This window comes from Leptonychotes weddellii, chromosome 1 (genome assembly GCF_054177405.1).
Source record: "Leptonychotes weddellii isolate Sample4059 chromosome 1, ASM5417740v2, whole genome shotgun sequence".
In the NCBI taxonomy this organism is placed as follows: domain Eukaryota; kingdom Metazoa; phylum Chordata; class Mammalia; order Carnivora; family Phocidae; genus Leptonychotes; species Leptonychotes weddellii.
This window is the reverse complement of record NC_138369.1, coordinates 1,285,747-1,305,474: the sequence shown is the minus strand read 5'-3', so window position 1 is coordinate 1,305,474 and position 19,728 is coordinate 1,285,747. Positions and strand designations below refer to the sequence as shown.

General features: G+C 63.1%; 4 protein-coding genes across 4 annotated transcripts in view; 1 reads left to right on the top strand and 3 right to left on the bottom strand.

Annotated features, from left to right (window-relative positions):
* Nucleotides 1-459: 459 nt before the first annotated feature.
* Nucleotides 460-3,283, bottom strand: OAZ1 (ornithine decarboxylase antizyme 1). The gene is given in 5 exon segments (NM_001290195.1): nt 460-1,026; nt 1,140-1,225; nt 1,395-1,567; nt 1,849-1,994; nt 3,063-3,283. Coding segments are annotated over 5 exon segments (684 nt in total). The 5' UTR covers nt 3,209-3,283; the 3' UTR covers nt 460-892.
* An 8,092-nt stretch (nt 3,284-11,375) lies between these two features.
* On the top strand, nt 11,376-15,706 carry JSRP1 (junctional sarcoplasmic reticulum protein 1; the record flags this gene model as incomplete). Its single annotated transcript, XM_006743704.3, has 7 exons — nt 11,376-11,975; nt 12,936-13,098; nt 13,498-13,535; nt 13,695-13,815; nt 14,166-14,321; nt 14,997-15,085; nt 15,192-15,706. Coding segments are annotated over 7 exons (1,587 nt in total), but the record flags the coding sequence as incomplete, so codon positions are not given.
* Nucleotides 15,707-15,906: 200 nt separating this feature from the next.
* Nucleotides 15,907-19,362, bottom strand: AMH (anti-Mullerian hormone). Its single transcript, XM_081829774.1, has 5 exons — nt 18,272-19,362; nt 17,645-17,787; nt 17,215-17,323; nt 16,965-17,133; nt 15,907-16,875 (listed from the first exon to the last, which is right to left on the bottom strand). The coding sequence occupies exons 1-5, from the start codon at nt 18,708-18,710 to the stop codon at nt 15,990-15,992; spliced, it is 1,746 nt and encodes a 581-aa protein (XP_081685900.1). The 5' UTR covers nt 18,711-19,362; the 3' UTR covers nt 15,907-15,989.
* SF3A2 (splicing factor 3a subunit 2) overlaps nt 18,986-19,728 on the bottom strand; it is an 11,567-nt gene continuing 10,824 nt past the window's right edge. The window contains exon 10 of the mRNA XM_006743692.3: nt 18,986-18,994. Within this exon, the coding sequence (XP_006743755.2) occupies nt 18,986-18,994 (9 nt within the window). The remainder of the gene's footprint in view (nt 18,995-19,728) is intronic.

The window sequence follows — 19,728 nt, the reverse complement described above, 5'->3', positions numbered from 1 at the left end:
GTCCACACAGCTGCTAAGGTGGGGGCCCAAGTTCAGACGCACCCCCACACCTCAGCACCTCAAGTCCCAGGTTGCCCTGGCCACACCCCACACATCAGCAGGAAGCAGAAGTGAGACTGTTCAGGGCAAGTAGGAACTCAGCCAGCGGGCAGCCGTGGCCACCCCAGATAAGGGTGCCAGGCCAGGGCAGGGGTGGGGCAGCCTGCCACCCAGAGCTTCCTAGGGCTGCTGTGAAGGACGGTGAAAACGTGAGGTCCAGAGGCGCCCAGAGCCCCGGGGCCTGGCCTCGCATCAGACCCCACAGGAACGGGGCCGTGGCCAGAGGAGAGGCGGTCCCCTCCCGCGGAAGGGGGTCACACAGCTCAGGGCAGGTGCACACCCCCTGCCCCAAGCCCTCCAGTCCCGGGGTGGCAGGTGGGGGACAGTGGCCGGGGGAACACCACTGAGCCAACACAGGTCTTGGAGGTGTCATCACTTTTATTCAGATTTTTCAGAGCACTAGAAGGGTAGATTAACACCTATCCAAGATAAGAGACCTAAGATTTCCAAGAGCCTTCAAATGAGAAACTCCTCCTCCAAATACAGGGACAATCGGAATCATCTTAAACCAGCAATAAAAAAGTAAAATATAAACTTTTATTTAGAATTAAAGCAAATACTTCAGTATCACAAACACAATATTAAACTTCAAGAAATATACCGCTAATTTGGAGTGAGCGTTTATTTGCACAATTACAACATGTGGACAAACCCAGCAGAGAGGAGCAGGCCTGACGTCTGCACCCCGAGCAGCAGTCGGTCCCGCCACCGCACTAAGCGCAACACACGCACACGGACTGCGATCCAGGGCTCCGGCGGCGACAAAGCGCGAGGGACGCAGGTGGCCCCGCCACTACTCCTCCTCACCCGCAGACTCTCTCTCAAACGTGTAGGCCATGAAGCAAGCGTCGGGTCTCTTGGGGACAAGGGGATGCCCCGGTCTCACAATCTCAAAGCCCAAAAAGCTGAAGGTCCGGAGCAAGGCGGCTGCGGGGGAAACGGAGTCAGGGCCGCTGCCGGGGCTCGGCAGTGAGGCAGGTGAGCGGGGCCCCAGGCGCCCCGCGGCTCCACCACCCAGGAGCGCGCCCGGAGTCCCCTACCTCTGTCGTCGCGGTTCTTGTGGAAGCAAATGAAGACGTGGGCGGCGTGGAGCTGCTCCTCCGCGAACTCAAGCAGCACTGCGAAGCTGAAGGGCCGCCATCAGCCCCGGGGAGCACCCCCCCCCATTCAGGAAGGCCGAGCAGCACCCGGTGACCGCAGCCACCGACCCACGCCCCCGGGGGGGGGGGAGGCGGCAGATTCTCCCTAAGACTGCTGGCCCCGCACCCCTCCCCGCCGATGGCCGGGCCCCTCACCTGTCCTTGCTCCCCTCGGGCAGGGCGCCGCCGGGGATCTCGATATACAGGCTGCAGCCGCTCAGCACCGCTCTCCAGTTAATGTGTTTGGAACCCGTGAGCCTGGTCTGGACGTTCAGAATCCTCGTCTTGCTGTTAGACGTTAGTTCCTCTGTTACATTCAGCCGATTATCCTGCAGGGGGAGAGCGCTCCATCCGCACCTCAGACACCAGCCCCCCCTCACCGCCCGCGGCCCCGCCGGCTTCCTCACCGCAGCCAACACTTGGCAAAACCCAGAGGCACCAAAATGACCCCCGCCCCCCGCCCAATGCTGGGGGGTGCTGGGCCCAGACCCCAGGGGGCACCTGCGCCGGTTCCCGGAGGGTTAAACCAAGCGGTGGAGGTGAGAAGCAGGTGCACACAGGTGCTTCCCCCCGCCGCCCCCCACGGGAGCGGGCAGTAGGTGGTACTTACAGAGTAAAATAAATTAGCTGAAAGATTGTGATCCCTCTGACTATTCCCTCGCCCACCTGGGATCTTCAGGGGTGGGTGAGGGACATCAGGAGCACCACCGAGGCCCTGGACCCAGGTTACTACAGCAGTTAGGAGAGACCCTGGAACTGGAGGAGAAGGGGCGCTCAGCCCGACTGGGAGGAGCCCCCCCAGGCCCAGCCGAAGGCCAGGGCCCTCCCGGTGGCCGCCCTCAGCCAGGCTCGTGTTTACACTGCGAGCCGCGGCCACTTCCGCCTGTCAGGGCAGCGGGCCAGCACTCGGGGCTCCAGGGGCCCCCGGGCTCGCCCCTGCCCCGCTGAGCCGTCTTACGCCGGGCACCGGGCCTGGCCCAACCCGAGCCCTCCGGTCCCCCGCCTGACTTCCCGTTTTCCACCCGACCGCGCGGACTTCCCCTTCTCCGTCCCGCAGGCCGCGCAGAAAACCCGGGCGCCGGCGCTTCCTGGCCTCCGGCGGCCTCCCGGCGGGCCCGGCCCCGAGCAGCGCCCCGGGCGGCGCCCCTCCCGCACCCTCCCCGCGGGCCTCGGGGTTGCGTCATCGCGGCAGACGCGGCCCGCGGCCCCGAGGGAGGTTTTCACAATCGGCGCGCTCGGCAGCGCCAGCAGCCATTTGCTGCGCAGTGTAAACAGGCCCGAAGTCGCCTCCATTTTGCACGGCCCGCATCTGGGTCCCCCCGCCCCATCCGCGGCCCGTCGGCGTCCGGGCTCGGGACCGCGTCCGCGGGGCGCCCCCCGATCTCCACAGCCATCCGGGGGGCGCCGTCGGAGACCCTGCCACCTGCCGCAGGCGCGCGTCGTCGGGAGCCCCGGCCCCGGGGGGCGGACACGACCGCCCCCGTCGGGCCGTGCAGCGGAGGGGGCGGCCGGCCGGCCCCCCGACGGAGGCGGCCCGGCCGCGTCTACGTGGCGCCCTGAGCTCCGCGCGTCCTCGGGGGTCCCGGCGGGGGATCCCGGGGACGCCGCGTCGCGGGGACCCCCACTCGGTGGCGCTGCTCCCCCCCGCGGTCCACGAAACGCCGCCGGAAGGGGTGGCCGCCCGCCCCGCCCCCGGCGCGATTGCGGCCTCGACAAAGAGGCGGACCTCGCGCTCCCGCGACCTCCGTGGCGCCCCGCGGCCGGCTCCCCACGGGCCTGCGCGGCGGCGCTTCTGGAAGCTTCGGGCGGGGGCGGGGCGCTCACCTCTCGCTGCTGCGGCCTCCGCGGCTGTGCAGGCTGAGGAGCGGCATGGTGCGGGTGGCGTGGACGGTGGTGCTGGGTTTATCCCCCTCCTTCTCTCTGGCGAAGCAGTGACTGTTGAGGATCCGCTGCAGGGAGGATTTCACCATCCGGCCGCTGGGGTCCGAAACCAGAAAACCTCCGCTGCGCTTCTCCGCGCCGCCGCCGCTGCTCGCCGTTCGCAAAATGGCGCCGCCGCCGCCGCCCGCCTTTATAGGCGCCGCGCCCGGGCCACGCCCCCACGCCGCCTGGAGCGCGGCCGCGCGAGGGGGCGGGGCCGCGGGGCCCCCGAGAATTCCAGGCGCGCCCGCCCCTCTCGGCGTTTGATTGGCGGACGGTCAGGGGTGGGGGCGGGGCATCCGCAGGTCACGCCCCCTCCACCGCTGTCGTCTCTCTGCGGGCACGCGGGAGGCGGGGCGCCGTGGCGTCGCGAACGCGGCGCGCGCGCCCCGCCCCCATCAGCCGGGCCTGGGGGTCTTTCGAGGCGCTGGCGGTGGTGCCGTCTTCGCCGTGGCCGTTGTCGCCCTCGCTAGGGTCCCTGCCCTCAGCGGGGCCCCCTCTCCCGGGAGGTTCGGGGCCACAGAGGCCCCCGTACTCGCGGGCAGGGGTCCCAGAGCCCCCACCCCACGGGGCGGAATTCTTTTCAGTGATAACCTCGGAAGGGTCGGTCCGGCGGTGGTTTTCGGGGTTCGGTCTTGCGTTTCAGAACAGCCGCAGTTAAAGAGAGAACCTTCTGTGCTGAAGATACTCGGATTTAATGAAATCGTGCGTGTCGCGTCCGGGCTTAGCCAACAGTCCTCCTGCTCCCAGAGAAACTCAGAGCCTTCCCGGGGGGAACGCAGACCCCTCCCCGGTGAGCCCGGACCCCTCCCCAGGTGAACGCGGACCCCTCCCCGGGTCAACGCAGATCCCTCCCAGGTGAACGCAGACCCCTCCCGGGTCAACAGAGACCCCTCCCCGGTGAATTCAGACCCCTCCCGGGTCAACAGAGACCCCTCCCCGGTGAACGCGGACCCCTCCCCGGGTCAACGCGGATCCCTCCCCGGTGAACGCGGACCCATCCCCGGGTCAACGCAGACCCCTCCCCGGTGAGCCCGGACCCCGCCCCAGGTGAACGCGGACCCCTCCCCGGCTCAACGGAGATCCCTCCCAGGTAAACGCAGACCCCTCCCCGGGTCAACAGAGACCGCTCCCCGGTGAACGCAGACCCCTCCCCGGGTCAAGGCAGATCCCTCCCCGGTGAACGCGGACCCCTCCCCGGGTCAACGCAGATCCCTCCCCGGTGAACGTGGACCCCTCCCCGGGTGAACGCGGACCCCTCCCCGGGTCAACGCAGATCCCTCCCCGGTGAACGCGGACCCCTCCCCGGGTGAACGCGGACCCCTCCCCGGGTGAACGCAGACCCCTCCCCGGTGAACGCGGACCCCTCCCCGGGTGAACGCGGACCCCTCCCCGGGTGAACGCGGACCCCTCCCCGGGTGAACGCGGACCGTCCAGGCGGGAGTCCCGCTCCAGAAGGTTGGGAGCGTTTCCCGGTGGACCGGAATCGTGCAGGTCGTACTTCCTTTCATGGTTTTTACTTTTTAGGCACAAATAGAGGCTGGGGAGAGTTAGGTAGAATTGAAGTAACTCCTGGATGTTTTTTTGTCTTCACAATCCACGCCTCTCGTTTCATCTCATGTTTATTTCAATCTACTGTGTCCATTTGGGTTGGAGACACAAACTTTCCCCAAAGAGACCTTGAATAATTGCAAAACCCACAGGAGCTTACTCTCCAAAGCACGTCCGCTGAATCCCTGTGTGTCTCTTAATTCCCTTCCAGGGGGAAATGCAGTGTTTATTATAATTCCAAGTAAAAATGTCTTATTTATAGCTTCCATACACACGTTATGAAAATTCAACCAAAACTCTTAAGAACTGCATGTGTTGGACCAACCAAGGAATTTTCCTGGGAAAGAATATTTAATCTGTGACTTTGTTTAGAATTGCAGCCTGTGGTGAAAATTAAAAGCAAGTGGATCCTTAACTTTCCAATTGTTTTCAGTTGTCGTGCAGAGGGGCAGGCTCTCATCGTGGAGGCCCCTTCCAGCCCACCCACCCTGGGGCCCTGATGCCATGTCCTCACTATTTGTGGGATCGTTGTCTTTGTTATAATGTAGGCCCTGTCTTTTTGAGACTGGAAGAGCCTCTGAGTTTTGAAATCTGGTTGGGTGGGGGTTTTTTTGTTTTTTTTGTTTTTGGGTTTTTGCCTCTTATTGGCTCTCCAGCGTTTTGCGCAGATGAGTGATTCTGGGCCAAGAGTCCAGAATCCAGACCTGCCACTAATCACTTGGTCAAATGGTGTCTACCCCCCATGCTGAGGCCAGGAAGTGACAGAGATCACAGCTGACCCTCAGCACTGGTGGGTTCGAGACTGCCCTGGCCCACTGCCCAGGAAGAACCTGGTCTGGTGAGATGTCCACCAGAAGTCCTTACCTGCCAGGGGCACAGTTTGGAGAATGAGGTGTAGCCCTCTTCAGCCTACAGAGAACCAGCCTCGAGAGACCCGAGACTCGAGTGGGAAGGAAGGGTCCTTCTTCGACAGGCTTTGCGCTGTTGCTGGCCAAAGCACTCTTTAATCTGGAATCATCGTGGGTGGAAAGGGGGAAAAAATGTAGCCTCCTGGTAAAAAACGAGTCGCAGCAACTTGCAGAGAAGCAGAAGTGGGAGAGAAAGGGGGTGTGTGTGGGGTCAGGTGGGGCAGGGCATCTGAGTCAGGGAGAGTCGCTGCGGGGAGGGGGCAGGGCATCCGGGGGCTCCCAGCGCGGGGCAGGGGTGTGGGAGCAGTGTCCCTCATCCTCTTGAGGAGGCTGGGCTCTGGGTCTGGGGATGGCTCCCTCTGCCTGCTGTCAGGGAGATGGGGGCGGCTAGCACGAGGAACATTTTTCATCCGTTTTACTGGCTGTGGGGGGCGGGGCAGGGACCCAGGCGCCTGCCACCCACCAGGATTGGAAACACCAGGGTTCAGGTACTCCCACGGCAATGAATTCCCACCACACACGGTCAGGCTGGCCATGTCTGGGGGCCGTCCTGGGCACTATGGGGGCTGAGCACATCTCTGGTTCCCCCCACCACTCAGTGCCAGGAGCTCCCTCCCCCCGTCGTGACAACCGCAGATGTCCCGAGACACCACCCCGTGTCCCGCAAATGTCACGTTCTCTTTTCTCCGTCTACTCTGGGCGCACCTGTAAATGCTGAGTCTGTGAGGAAGGACACCTCCACTCTCAGAGGGCCTCGTGGGGAGGAAGGCTCCGGATCAGGTGCTCAAGGCAGCCTGCCCTGGCTGGGCTTGCTGGGGACCAAGAGAGAAACCAGACTGGCGGGATGGGCCTATGAGAGGTGAGGGACCCCCTAGACTGCAGGGTAGGAAAGAGGGGTGTCAGGGAGGGCTTCTTGGAGGTGGTGAGAGCTGAGCTGCAGGTACGGGACAGCAGAGGGTGTGGCGCGAGCACGTCAAGGAGGGAGAGAGCCCATGCCTCATGTCCGGGTGAAATCTGTATGGTGGTGTTAGGTATCAGGGTGCCAGGGAAGCTGGGGGGTCTCACTCTGATTTTTAAAAAGGAATTGTAGAGTATAGTTGGCTGAAAACAGCCACCCAAAACGTCCATGTCCTAGTTCTAGAACATGTGGGTGTATCACCTCACATGGTAAAAGGGACTTTGAGGTGGGAGCAAGTCATAGCCCCTGAGGAGGGGGTGACCCTGGGTTCCCCGGGGCCCGGCGTCCTCACGAGGCCTTCACGAGGGGGAGGCAGAGGGTGGGAGTCCCAGAGACGGGCAGACCCTGCGCTGCTGGCGGTGAGGACGGAGGGGGCGCCGCGGGCCAGGAAGAGGCCGGAGCCGGGTCTCCCGGGGGCCCCGGGGGGACCAGCCCTGCCCGCGCCAGGGTTTTAGGATTCCGAGCCCAAACAGAGAATCAATCCCCGTGGTTTTAAGCCACTAAATTGGTGGCCATCCATCACAGCGGCCCCGGAGAGCTCCCACGTGGAGTGAGGTGAACCTTGGGCGTCTGGGTCAGTGACAGCTGGTGGCATGTGAATTTCAGCCAAACACACGGATCTCTAGTCCACGCTGAAGTGTTTCAATATCTACATCCGACTTTAAAATAAAACGCAGAAAGTAAGACGAGAGACGGGGCCGTGGACACGCGGCTGGAGCCAGACAAAGCGAGTACGGCAAACGTTACCGGTAGGATGGAGGCGGGAGGTGTGTGGGTGTGTGTCCACTGGAGAAGTTCCTCAACCGTTTGGAAATTTTCATAATAAAACACTAAAGAGTAAAAACTGGAAGAAGCTCGAAGCTCCTGTTATCATGCCCAGCCTGGCCCTTTCTCCGATCTCCGCTCCCAGGAACAGAAAGGCAAGCCTTTGGACTGTGGACCAAGCTGCAGGAAAACAGGCAAGAACTGAGAGGTGTCAGCCAGCCCAGCAGCCATCTGGCCACGGATCCACACACACGCATCTGTGGCCGTGAGAGCGCGGGACCACGGGCCACGCACGTTGGAAGCCCCCGAGGGGATGGATGACACAGACGTGAGCAGGGCTTATCTCAAACGCGGGAACCGTTCTTCTTATCTCCTTTGTACTTTCCATGTTCGGGCTCCTGGATACACCCAGTGAGGCAAATGTTTCCGCAGAGGTTTCCTGATAGAAAGAAAACGGTCCCCAGGCAGAGGTCAGAACACGAAGGCGTGGCTATTCTATTTCCTGCCCCACGTGGCCCCCTCCTCTGTGTTCATCTAGTTTTACCTTCATTTCTACAGAATTTCTGTTGCTAAATACGAGACCCACGGGGCGCCCAGTGGGCTCAGTCTGTGGAGTGCACGACTCTCCATCTCGGGATTGTGAGTTTCAGCCCCACGTTGGGCGTAGAAATTACTTAAAAAAATAAATAAATAAAGCCAAGAGCAATAGATGTTCACCGAGGACACTAAATATATACGGGCATATTTCTTACCAGACCTTTCCTTTTGTGTATATTTTTAATATCTGTGTTTACACTCTATGTGTGGATATAAAATACTCCACATTATATACATTTTGATATATTTATGTATTTACAAACACATATTTTGCTGTATCTAATTTTGTAGTATTTATCTATATACCTTATTCTGTATTATATTTCAGTGATAATTAATACTGTAGATAACATATTTATTCCATATAGCTTTATCTTTTTCTGGAACTCCTAACATTTTGTAACAGGTTTGATCAGATAGAATTCATATACTATGCAATAAATCTCATTTATTTTATTTTTATTTTTTTAATTTTATTTATTTTTTAGAGGGGGGAGGGGCAGAGGGAGAGAGAATCTTAAACAGGCTCCAGCCCAGCACAGAGCTCCACATGGGGCTCCATCCCATGACCCTGAGATCAGGGCCCTGAGCCGAAATCAAGAGTTGGTCACTTAACTGATGAGCCATCCGGGAGCCCCTGCAATAGGCTCATTTGAAGTGTACAATTCAGGGCGCCTGGGTGGCTCAGTCGTTGAGCGTCTGCCTTCGGCTCAGGTCACGGTCCCGGGGTCCTGGCATGGAGCCCCGCATCGGGCTCCCTGTGTGGCGGGAAGCCTGCTTCTCCCTCTCCCACTTCTGCTTGTGTTCCTGCTCTTGCTATCTATCAAATAAATAAAATCTTTAAAAAAAAAAAAACACTCGGGGCACCTGGGTGGCTCATTAAGCGTCTGCCTTCGGCTCAGGTCATGGTCCCAGGGTCCTGGGATCGAGCCCCGCATCCGGCTCCCTGCTCCGCGGGAAGCCTGCTTCTCCCTCTCCCACTCCCCCTGCTTGTGTTCCCTCTCTCTCTCTGTCAAATAAATAAATAAATAAATCTTTAAAAATATGTTTAAAAAATAAAAATAAAAACTAGCATCATGGGGCGCATGGGTGGCTCAGTCCACTAAGCCTCTGATTCTTGGTTTCAGCTCAGGTCATGATCTCAGGGTCTTGAGATCCAGCCCCATGGCGGCCTCTGCGCTCAGTGGGGAGTCTCCTAGAGATTCTCTCCCTCCCTCTGCCCCTCCCCACCCCAGCTTTCGCTCACCCGCACTCTCTCTCTCTCTCTCTCTCTCTCTCTCTCGGATAAATAAATAGATCTTAAAAAAAAAAAAAAAAACCTAGCATCGTTAGTGAACATCTGAACATCTTGTTTTGCAAACTACATTTTATTTTCCCTTGAGAGTATGTTACAGTTTGGTGGTTCCTGGAAAGCTAAACATAGAATGACCCTATGACCAGCAATTCCAATCCTACACATTTCCCAGAGGGACTGAAAGTAGGGACTCCAAATACTTAGTACACGCATGTTCCGAGCAGCATGATTCACAACGGCCTAAGGTGGAGACAACCCAGTGTCCACCATTGGACACACAGGTACACACAACACAGTCCATCCACGCACAGGAGCGTCCCGTGGCCACGGAGCGGGAACAGGAACAAGGCGCCCACACGTGCTGCCCCGGGGACGGACCCCGAGCCCACGATGCTCAGGGAGGGAACCAGACACAGAAGGCCACGCGGGGTGTGAGTCCACGTGAGTGACACATCCAGAACAGGCTCAATTTTTTTAAAGATTTTATTGAGAGAGAGAGAGAGAGCACAAGCAGGGGGAGGGGCAGAGGGAGAAGAAGACTCCCCGCTGAGCAGGGACCCCCCCCCCCCCCAATGCGGGGCTCGATCCCGAGAGCCCGGGATCATGATCTGAGCCGAAGGCAGATGCTTAACTGACTGAGCCACCCAGGCGTCCCCTGTGAGGCTAGTTTTTAAATTTTTTTTTTTTTTTGCGAGAGAGAGAATGAGAGAGAGCACGAGAGGGAGGAGGGTCAGAGGGAGAAGCAGACTCCCTGCTGAGCAGGAGCCCGATGTGGGACTCGATCCCGGGACTCCAGGATCATGACCTGAGCCGAAGGCAGTCGCTTAACCAACTGAGCCACCCAGGCGCCCGGGTTTTTTTTTTTTAAGATGTATTTATTTTAGAGAGAGATTGATCGCAGACACACATGTGAGCAGGGGGAGGGGCAGAGGGAGAGAGACTCTCAAGCAGACTCCCCGTTGAGTGCAGAGCCCAGTGCCGGGCTCGATCCCGCAACCCTGAGATCATGACCTGAGCCGGAACCAAGAGTCGGGACACTGAGCCACCCAGACGCCCCTGGAATTCACTGTTATGTAACCTTTGGTTATCTTCACACATTTTAATATTAAAAACCACTTTTTCTTATGGGTGACTAGCCTGGTATATAAAGTATATCTCATAAAGCTGGTGTTAAGAAAAAAAGAATTGACAGGAGGGATTCAAACAGGTATTTGCACACCTGTGTTCACAACAGCATGATTCACAGCAGCCAAAAGGTAGAAACACCCCAGTGTCCATCGATGGATGAAGGATACACACGGCACGGTCCGTCCCCATGCGGGAACACACTCCAGCCTCAGGAAGGAAGGGACCCTGACACCTCCCACGACGTGGAGGGACCCCGAGGACACCGGGCTCAGTGAGAGGAGCCAGACCCAGAAGGACACATCCCGCAGGACCCCACTCCCAGGAGGTCCCCAGAGGAGTCCCGTCCACACAGACAGAGAGGAGAGGGTGGGAGCCGGGGCTGGGGCAGGGGGTGGGGAGTCCGTGCTTCGTGGGGACAGAGTCTCCGTGTGGGGAGATGGAAAGTTCTGGAGACGGAGGGTGGGGGTGGGGAGTCCGTGCTTCACGGGGACAGAGTCTCCATGTGGGGAGATGGAACGTTCTGGAGACGGAGGGTGGGGGTAGTTGCAGGACGGTGTGAATGTGCTTCATGCCGCTGAGCTGTGTGCTTAGAAGAGATTAAAGTGATATATTTCATGTTCTATATATTTACCACAATAAAAAAATTAATGCATAAAAACCCATGATGAACAAAATACCCACATTTTATATCTTATAAAGACAGGATCTGACACTGTAGTTGACCAAATTACTTCCTCTCCCCTCCAATCGCAGCCCTGTCGGATGCCAAGGAACAGATAAACACAGCGTGTCCCCCACGCACAGGAGTGTCCCGCGGCCGCGGACAGGAGCGAGGCGTCCACACGTGCGGCCCCGGGGACGGACCCCGAGCCCACAACGCTCAGGGGGGGAGCCAGACACGGAAGGCCACGCGGGGTGTGAGTCCACGTGGGTGACACGTCCGGAACAGGCTCATCCGCGGACGGGAAGGGGGCTCAGGGGGCGGGGGGCTGGGGAGGGGGTTGCTTTTGTGGTGACAGAATATTCTGGAGCTGACTCTGGTCCTGGAAGCACAGCTGTGCCCGTGGTTACGGTTACGGAATTCGGATTCTAGACGAGGAAACAGGCCTCTCAGCTGGTGCCTCGCGCCGGCCAGCCCGGGGAGCCCTCCCTCACGCCCCTGGTCCCGCAGGCCACCTCCCTGCTGCTCTGGGTGCAGGGAGGCAGTTGGCAGTTGGCTTCACCTCGGCGGAGCCCGGCCGCCTTCAGGCTTCATAGGCCTGCTGACCGAATTCGAGAGAGAAAGCAAGGTGACCCTTTGTGGGTGCCCTCACCTCCAGGACCGCTTCTCTGAGGCTCAGAGACAGGAAGCGACATCCCCAGGCCGCCGTAGCCAGCCGGCCAGTGGCTCTGTGCTGAAATGGGGGTGGGGTCACCCTCTGGCCAAGGCCCGGTCCTGCTGCAAGGGTGGGGGCCGCCCCAGCCTCAGTACCCCCCGCGGCCCTCCTCCCCTTCCCGCTGCGGCCTGCTCAGCGGATTGGCCCACACTGCTGCCTCCAGACACCTGTTGCTGTCTGTCTTGGGGCCACCCTCCCCAGGCTCCATCTGTCCAGCGGGCTCACTGTGGCGGCTGTGGAGTAAGTGGGGCAGGGGGAGGCCTGGGCAGAGGTGGGGGTCCCTTGGGTCTGGGGAGGGCATCTCTGAGGTCCATGGGGGCCCCCGACTCTTGTGGCTGCCCCCCTACATACCTAAGGGCAACTGCCCACTGCCCATCTGGGCCCCTCGCGCAGTGCCCTGCTCCAGCCCCGGGGAAGGGTCACTCTTCCGACCAGAGATGTCAGAACAAGCTAACGCCGGCAGCCAGGGGCATGGGGACCCCAAAACATGGCTGTGGGAAGCCAGCAGAGCTGGGTTTGACCACAAGCTGCCCACGACCTCTGGTGGATGGCTCTCCCTGGAGACTCAGTTTCCCTCTCTGCCCTATGGGAGTAGAGGCCGTGGGAGGAGGCAGGGGCCCCAGCGCTGGGATCAGGAAGCCCCAGGGCCCCCCCGCTCCTGCCTGTGGTGGCCAGAGTGAGGCCGGTCCTGGCTGCTACGGCCTGAGCTTCTGGACTGAGGGGCTGGGGGCTTGGGTGCCAGAAACGGCCGGCCCATGAGGGCCAGCCCGCAAGGACAGTTCAGAGACCCTGCGGGGGGCAAAAGCCTGGGAGGGGCCGGGCGGCAGTTCTGCCTGTTCCACTGGCCTCCAGCACTGGATAAAAATAGTGCCTGGTCTCAGAGAACCTGAGCCGACCCTGGGGCCAAGGGTTCTGGTCTGGGCTGTCTTAGCTCATCTGCGTGGGACCTTGGGTGGGTCCCAGCCCTCTCTGGGCCCCAGGGCGGGGGGGGGGCAGCTGGAGGGAGCAGCTGGGCCACGCCCGCCCGAGGGTGACTCTGCCACGCAAAGGAGGTTCCAGGCAGAAGGACCAGCAAAGGCTGAGCTGAGAGGCGGGGGGCCACTTCATTCATGTATAAGGGGCGCCCCCAGGTCAGGCCCGGGCCCACAGCAGGAGCTCAGCAAATGCAAGATGCCTCTGACCAAGATGCCCCCTCTCCAGGCCTCCCCCTGCCCAGCCCCAGATCCGAGGTGCTCAGACGTCTCCATGACAACCAGGGCCTTGCAGGAGCTGGATGGAGGCCTGGGCAGCTGCCAAGCAGGCGAGGACCTCTCCACACTGGCTGACCCCTGCCCTGACCAGCCCCAGGAGGACAGAGCTCAAGGTACCCACAGGGGTGCGGGCCGGACGGAGCCCCCACCCCCGTCCTCCTGTTGAGCCAGGTAGCTAACCGGCAGAGACCAGGACTAAGACTCCCACGTTGAACTGGCTCAAACTGTGCTCCCCGTTTCCACCCTCTGTGTCTATCAGTGCCTTGGAGGATCTATAAGGAGCCCCAGGGACACAGGTCCTGGGCCACGCAGGTCAGGACTCAAATCCCAGCTTGCCAGCAAAGTGCTGCGTGCCTTGGGGCAGGACTGCCCCTGAGCCTGTTTGCTTTCTAATCTGTAAAATGGGAGCGATCCCCCGCCCCGGCAGCAGAGCCCAGCAGAGGGTGGGATGGGCCTTAGGGGTGTGTGGGGGGGGTCTCACAACCTTGACTCTCCCTCTTCTCCTCCAACAGCGATGCCCAGGCTGGCCGACTCTAGCGGCTGGCCCCATGTGAGTAGCCGGGGCCCTGGGGTTTCTGCCTGGGATGCCCCTGGAGTCAGGGACACGCTGGCCAAGGGGGTGGCTTTCTACACCCCATGGGAAGGCTCTGGGTTCCCTTGGAGGAAAGAGGGGAAGGAAACACCCCGGGCCACTCACGACTTCTCATAGGTTTCTCAAGCTGAGGGCAGCCCCACAAGCAGTGTGGATGCCAGGCCCAAGAAGACAGAAAAGGAGCCCGTGGCCAAAGTGGCCCCAGGACCCGGGAAAGAGAGGCTGAAAGCAGGAGCAAGTAGGTTTGCAGAAGGCAGGGGTGAGGTGGGGGAGTGGGTATGGCCCAGCAAGTGGGGCAGGGCCTGGGCTGGGTCCTTGGATCTGGGGGCGGGGACAGGGTGCAGTGAGGCTGCTGGCTGGGTTCTATCCCTGCGTCTCCAGCGGTAACTAACAGGGCTGGAAGCCTCCGCTGATTCACGATAACACAGCGGAAGGTGCTCCTAGGCTTCAGCTCATCGCCTTCTAGAGTATTCTCCACATCCCAGCGAAGCTCTGAAGCTCGCAGGCTTAGCTCCCTGGCCGGAGCCGTAGCCCAGGCAGGGCTGAGCCCCTGGGGGCCACACCCAGCCCAGCCCTTGCTCCCCGCAGCGCCCCGGAGCCCCGTGCGCAAGAAGGTGCAGGCCTCACCACCCCCGGCCCCGGCCCCGAGCGAGGAGCTGCCCTGGGGAGACCTGTCACTCAACAAGTGCCTGGTGCTCGCCTCATTTGTGGCGCTGCTGGGCTCGGCCTTCCAGCTGTGCCGCGGTGAGCCTGAGCCCCCGCCCCCCGCCCCCCAGGAGTGGCTGCACCTGGGCGCCCGCCCGCCCTCCCAGGGGAGCTCCTGTGCCCCCAAGGATTGGATCTGTGTGCCTCCCCTCTAGGGGCGGGTCTCATATATCTGCCCCCCCCCCCCCCCCGCCGCTGGTCCCCTTCTCCCTGGTGTGGACTCTGGGAGGACTCCTTAGTCCCCTCACTGCCCCACTGTGCACCCCTGTGCCGCCACTGGCCTTGTGCGCCCCCAGGACTGGGCCTGGGCCCTCCCTCTGTGCGGGCTTTGGTGGAAAGCGCCTCCTCCCCCTTCCCCCACCGTGGACCTTCTCCGGGGGCCCTCCCTCTCCCAGATCGGATCTTGGCGCGCCTCTCTCCTCCCTGAACAGGTCCTCACCCCTCATGGGCTCTGCCCCCCAGGACTGGCCCCGTGAGCCCCCTCTGGGTAGTATGCGCCAGGGAGCTCCTGTAGCCCGTGGAGAAACATGGCCAGCCCTTTTGCAACTGGAATGAGAGAGATTTGGAGCGAAGGGGGCGCCTTAGCTGCGGAGGCCAGGAGCCTTCCCTTCTGGAGGCTGGGAGGGAGGGGAGAGGGAGCTCTGGGGGGGGAGGGCTGGGATGGCGGGTTTGGTCTGCGCGCCTCGGCCTGGGCTGACTCCCCTCCCCTCCAAGATGCTGTGGCTGGGGAGGCAGAGGCCCCTGCACCTGTCCCTGAGCCGTGGGTACCTCCAAGCTCTGCCCCGGAGCCAGCGTCAGCCCCGGTAAGTGCTTCCATTAAGGGACCACAGGCCCTTGGGGGAAGGGGCCTGAGCCCCACGCAGGGCAGGTGTGCGCTGACCCCACCACCTCACACCACCGGCCTTGCAGTTGCACCCGAAGCCCAAGGCCTGGGCGCCCCCATCGGGACCTCGGGCGCCCCAGGTGGAGAAGGAGGAGAAGGCCGAGGTTCCAGCAAGCCGGGAGAGTGCAGAGAAGGCTGCTGGGGAAAAGCGTGCGCCCAAGGAGCCTCCACGCAAGGAGGAGAGGCCTCGAAAGGAAAGGCCGCGGAAGGAGAAGCCGCGGAAGGAGGTGAGGCCCCCGAAGCAGGAGAAGCCACCGGCCGCCAGGGAGCCCCGAGCAGCCCTACCCCGGCGCTGGGAGCTGCGCGAAGGGGGCCATCGGCATTGGATGCAGGACTCCCGAGACCCGGGACACAAAAAGAGTCAGGCCTGGGACTCCCTGCGGCGCCCCGACACGGACCGGCCTCCCCGACGCCAGAAGCACCCTGCGGGCAAAGGGCGGGACTGAGCCAGGCCCGGGTCCCGGGACACAATCCTGGGACCCCCCCCAACCCCGTCGGTGGCCCCGCGGTTCAGCGAAATAAATTGAGTGCTGCCGCCCCAGGGTCGCCTGCTCCTTTGAGCCTCCACGCCGGCAGCTGCCCGGGCCTGAATGGCGGAGATGGTAGGTCTCGGCTGGGATGCGGGGTGTGGGCAGGAGTCGAGGCCGTGGGCGCCGTCGGGGATGACGCTGCCCTCCGCGCCTGGGGAGAGCTGGCCAGGACGAGGCCCCCGCCTGTCCCCAAACGCACATACACATCAGCTAGTGTTTGCTGGTCTTTATTGGGGCGAGGATTGGGGTCTGAATAAATATGGGCGGGGACGCCACTGGCGGCCGGCGCGGGGGTCACCGGCAGCCGCACTCGGTGGCCACCATGTTGGGCACGTGGTGCGCGCGGATGCGCTCCTCCGACAGGCTGATGAGGAGCTTGCCGGCGTAGGCCGTGGGCACGCAGCAGGGCGGGCGCGCCAGGGCGGCGCCGCGGGCCTGCATCTTGAGCAGTAGCACCACGTGGCTGCCGTAGCGCGGGTTGCGGTCGGACTGCGGCCAGCCGCACGCGCCCTGGCAGTTGTTGGCCTGGTACGTCTCGGGGATGAGCACCGAGCGCTCGGCGCGCAGGTCTACGCTCAGCTCGCGCAGCGCGCACGGCCCGTCCGCCGCCTCGGCGCCCGCGCTGCGCTGTGCCCGTGGGGGCCCGCTGCGCTCGCGCCCCCGCCACTCGGCGCGCAGACCCTGCAGCGCCTTGAGCAGCAGCAGCGCGCGCAGTGGGTCACCCCGGCCGCCGGGGTCCCCCGCGTCCCCCGGGGCTCCGGGGCAGAGCGCGAGCAGGCGCTCCAGCAGCAGCGTGGCGGCGGGCGGCAGCCCCGGGAGCCCGCGGAGCTCGGCGGCCGCGGCCCGCAGCTCGGCGGCCACACGATGCGCTAGGCCCGCGGCCCAGGGCGCGGCCTCGGGGCCCTGCAGCGGCGCGGGGTCCCCGGCCGTGGCCGAGGCCCGTGGTAGCATCAGCGGCAGCAGCGGCTCCTCGCCGTCGAGCAGGTGCTCCTGTGTCGCGGGGTCCGACAGGTTGACGAGGCCCTGCGGGAAGCCGGCCAGCGCGCCCGGGTCCAGCGCCAGGCGCGTTGGCGAGGCCTGGGCGGGGGGGCCCCGCAGGGCGCGCACTAGGCGCGTGAGCGTCTCCAGGAAGGGGTCTGCGCCGGGCGGTGGCTCCTTGGCCTGCTGCTCCTGGGGGAGCCTGGAAGGCGGAGTTGGGAGGGATGAGCAGGTACAAGGTTCCTCCCCTCCTCCTCCCCCTCCCCCTCCCCCACCTGGGCCTGCGCACACCTGGGTGGCGGGAAGGGCACTCGCTCCAGGAGGCCGTGCGCGGGCATTGGTGTGGGCCCGGGCAGTGGCAGCAGGAGCAGGGCCGGGGTCATCCGCGTGAAGCAGCGGGGGTTGGGGCCGAACAGCAGGTCCTGCAGCTGGGTGGTGCTCAGGGGTGCACCTGTGTGGCCTGGCGTGACCCGGGGGTGGCTTAGTGTTTGGGGGCCGAGGGCAGCCCGCCCTTGCCGGGTCCCTGCCTTTGAGAGCCTACCGTCTCCTTGGGGTTGCAGGGTCAGGGTGACCCCAGGGCTCTGCCAGTCCCCCGCTGGGTGGTCCACGGCCAGCACCAGGTAGCGCGCGTCCCGGGACCAGCAAAGGTTCTGTGGAGTTGGGGGCTCAGCCGAGCTGGGTGGGGTGAGGATGCCAGCCCTGCTCTGCCCGCTGCCCAGCCAGGACACTCGGAACCTTGTTCAGCACAGTTTAAAAACTCCATTACCCGGACGCCTGGGAGGCTCAGTCGGTTGGCCGTCTGCCTTTCGCTCAGGTCATGATCCTGGGGTCCTGGGATCGAGCCCCACATAGGGCTCTCTGCTCAGCAACGGAGTCTGCTTCTCCCTCTGCCCGCCCCCCCCCGCCCCCCCACCTCTGCTGGGTGAGGGCTCCAGGAGGCCTGGGAACCGCCCCATTCAGTGCCCTGGTACCTGGGTGCCTGGCAGCCCAGTCCCGGTGACAGCGACCTCGGGGCCGGGCCCAGGGTACAGCACCAGCAGCGCCAGCTCTAGAGGACCGGCTCCTCCAGGTGGGGGCGCCTGGAACTTCAGTGAGAGTGTCGGCTCCCAGGTCACTGTGGCCGGGACACGGAGGGGACGACACCTGAGCCACTAAAGCCCAAGCCCCTCCCCGAAGCCCATCTTCCATTCCTGCAGGGAGAGCTCCCAACCCAACCGGGAGCCTTGGGGACCTGGTGGGAGAGGTCTGACACCCCAACGTGGGTAGCCCGGAGGGATGACCGGCCGCCACTGGTCACCCGACTCCTTGGGATCTGAGGCCAGTGGCTCCCAGGGACAGGCCAGCTCTCACAGCAGGGACGCCTTGGCTGGACCGGCCCCACTCCCTTGGGCTCCGGGAAGTGCACGCATGGACGGGCTTGGGAGCCAGGCTTTGGGGGCTTAGAGCCGCACACAGAACCTAAGGGCACCCGAGGAGGCTGGGGAGGAGGCTGGAGCAGGGGCTCTGGCAGCGCCCTATCTTGAGAGTGTGGCCATGTCCCTTCTCAGGAGACCGGAGCCAGATCCCCAGCCCAGCAGGCGCCGCGGCCCCCCACCTACCTTCCTCCAGGTGTAGCACAGCCAGCCGCCGCCCCGCGGGCTCCCGCAGCCATGCCTGCAGCTGCCGCAGAGGGAGCAGGGCGGGCTGCCCAGCGCTGGCGGCACAGACCCCGAAGGTGGCCAGGTCGCGGGGACCCCAGCGTGCCCGCCGCACAGCCTCGAGGAAGGCGTGCTCGTAGCGTCTCAGGGCCCCTGCCACCCGAAGCGGGGTGCTGCCCCTATTGCCCTTCTGGTCCAGGGTCACCAGGCACAGGGGGTCTTGTGGGCTGCCTGGCGGCCAGTCCCAGTCTTGGTGGAAGATGAGCCCCCCCGCGCCTGTGGCCGGCTCTCTGGGCGAGGCTAGGGTGCTGGAGCCCTCTCCTCCGGGGGCCCCGGCTCCCAGCAGGGGCCCCAGCACCAACAGCACCAGGGCCAGTGGCCGGAGCAGCAGAGCCCGCATCCCGGCTGCCGGGAGGGGCTGGGTGGCTCTGGCTTCTGTGGGCGAGCGCCGGCTGTTTGTGCAGAGCAGCCCCTCTCCCCTCCTGGGATGTGACCTTGGGGACCAGTGCCGGGTGCTGCTCTCAAAGCCTCTTCTGTTCCCGCCTCACTGCCTATCTTCTTACCCACGATACAAGGTGCAGCCTGTGACCAACTTGTCAAGCGCCTGTCCTTGACGAGGCTGTCCCCCCTGGGGGCGGGAGTGGGATGGGGAGCGGGGAGTGTCAGCCCAGACGCTCAACAGCTCTGGGACGGATGGGGGGAGGGGCAGGCCTGGACCAGGGCAGAGGGTGGATGCCCCAGAGGACCCGGCACCAGGCTGGATGGGGACCCCAAGTCTTGGTGCTCCGACCGCTGGGTGGGCAGGCCCAGGCAGCGGGTGGTCCCCCCCCGCTCAGCTGGGGCTCCCCGAGTGCTCGGTCACACTGTCCCCGACGACAGTGAGCAACAGCAGCTCTACCCTCCTCACGAAGGAGCTCCCAGACCCAGTGCCCTCACCCACCAGCGTCCTGTAGGGTGCAGGGACACTGATGGCCCGACCCTGAGCTGCCCCTGCGTGTGGTGGGGGAGCCCGGCGGGTGTTCACCAACAGTGAGTGGGCGCCCCCCCGTCCTCTGCCCCATCGCCCCCCAGCCACCGACACAGCAGTGCAAGCTGGGCCTCGGGGGAGGCGTTTAATGAGCAGCGGGGACACGTCACAGCCCCGTACAAAAGAACCAAACTCCGCTCTGAAGGAAAACACAACACACCAGACTTGCCTGGAGAAGGGGCTGCCTTTCAGTTGGCTGGGGGAGGGGGAGGAATGTTCCCAGGGCCTTCGGAGGGCAGTGGGGGCCTCAGCATCGGGGGCATGGGAGTAGGGGGATGTACCCCAGGATTTGAGGGGTGAACTCCAGGAGGCTGGGGGTGGACCCCAGGAGCTGGAGGATGGACCCCAGGAGCCGACGGGTGGACCCCAGGAGGTGGAGGGTGGACCCCAG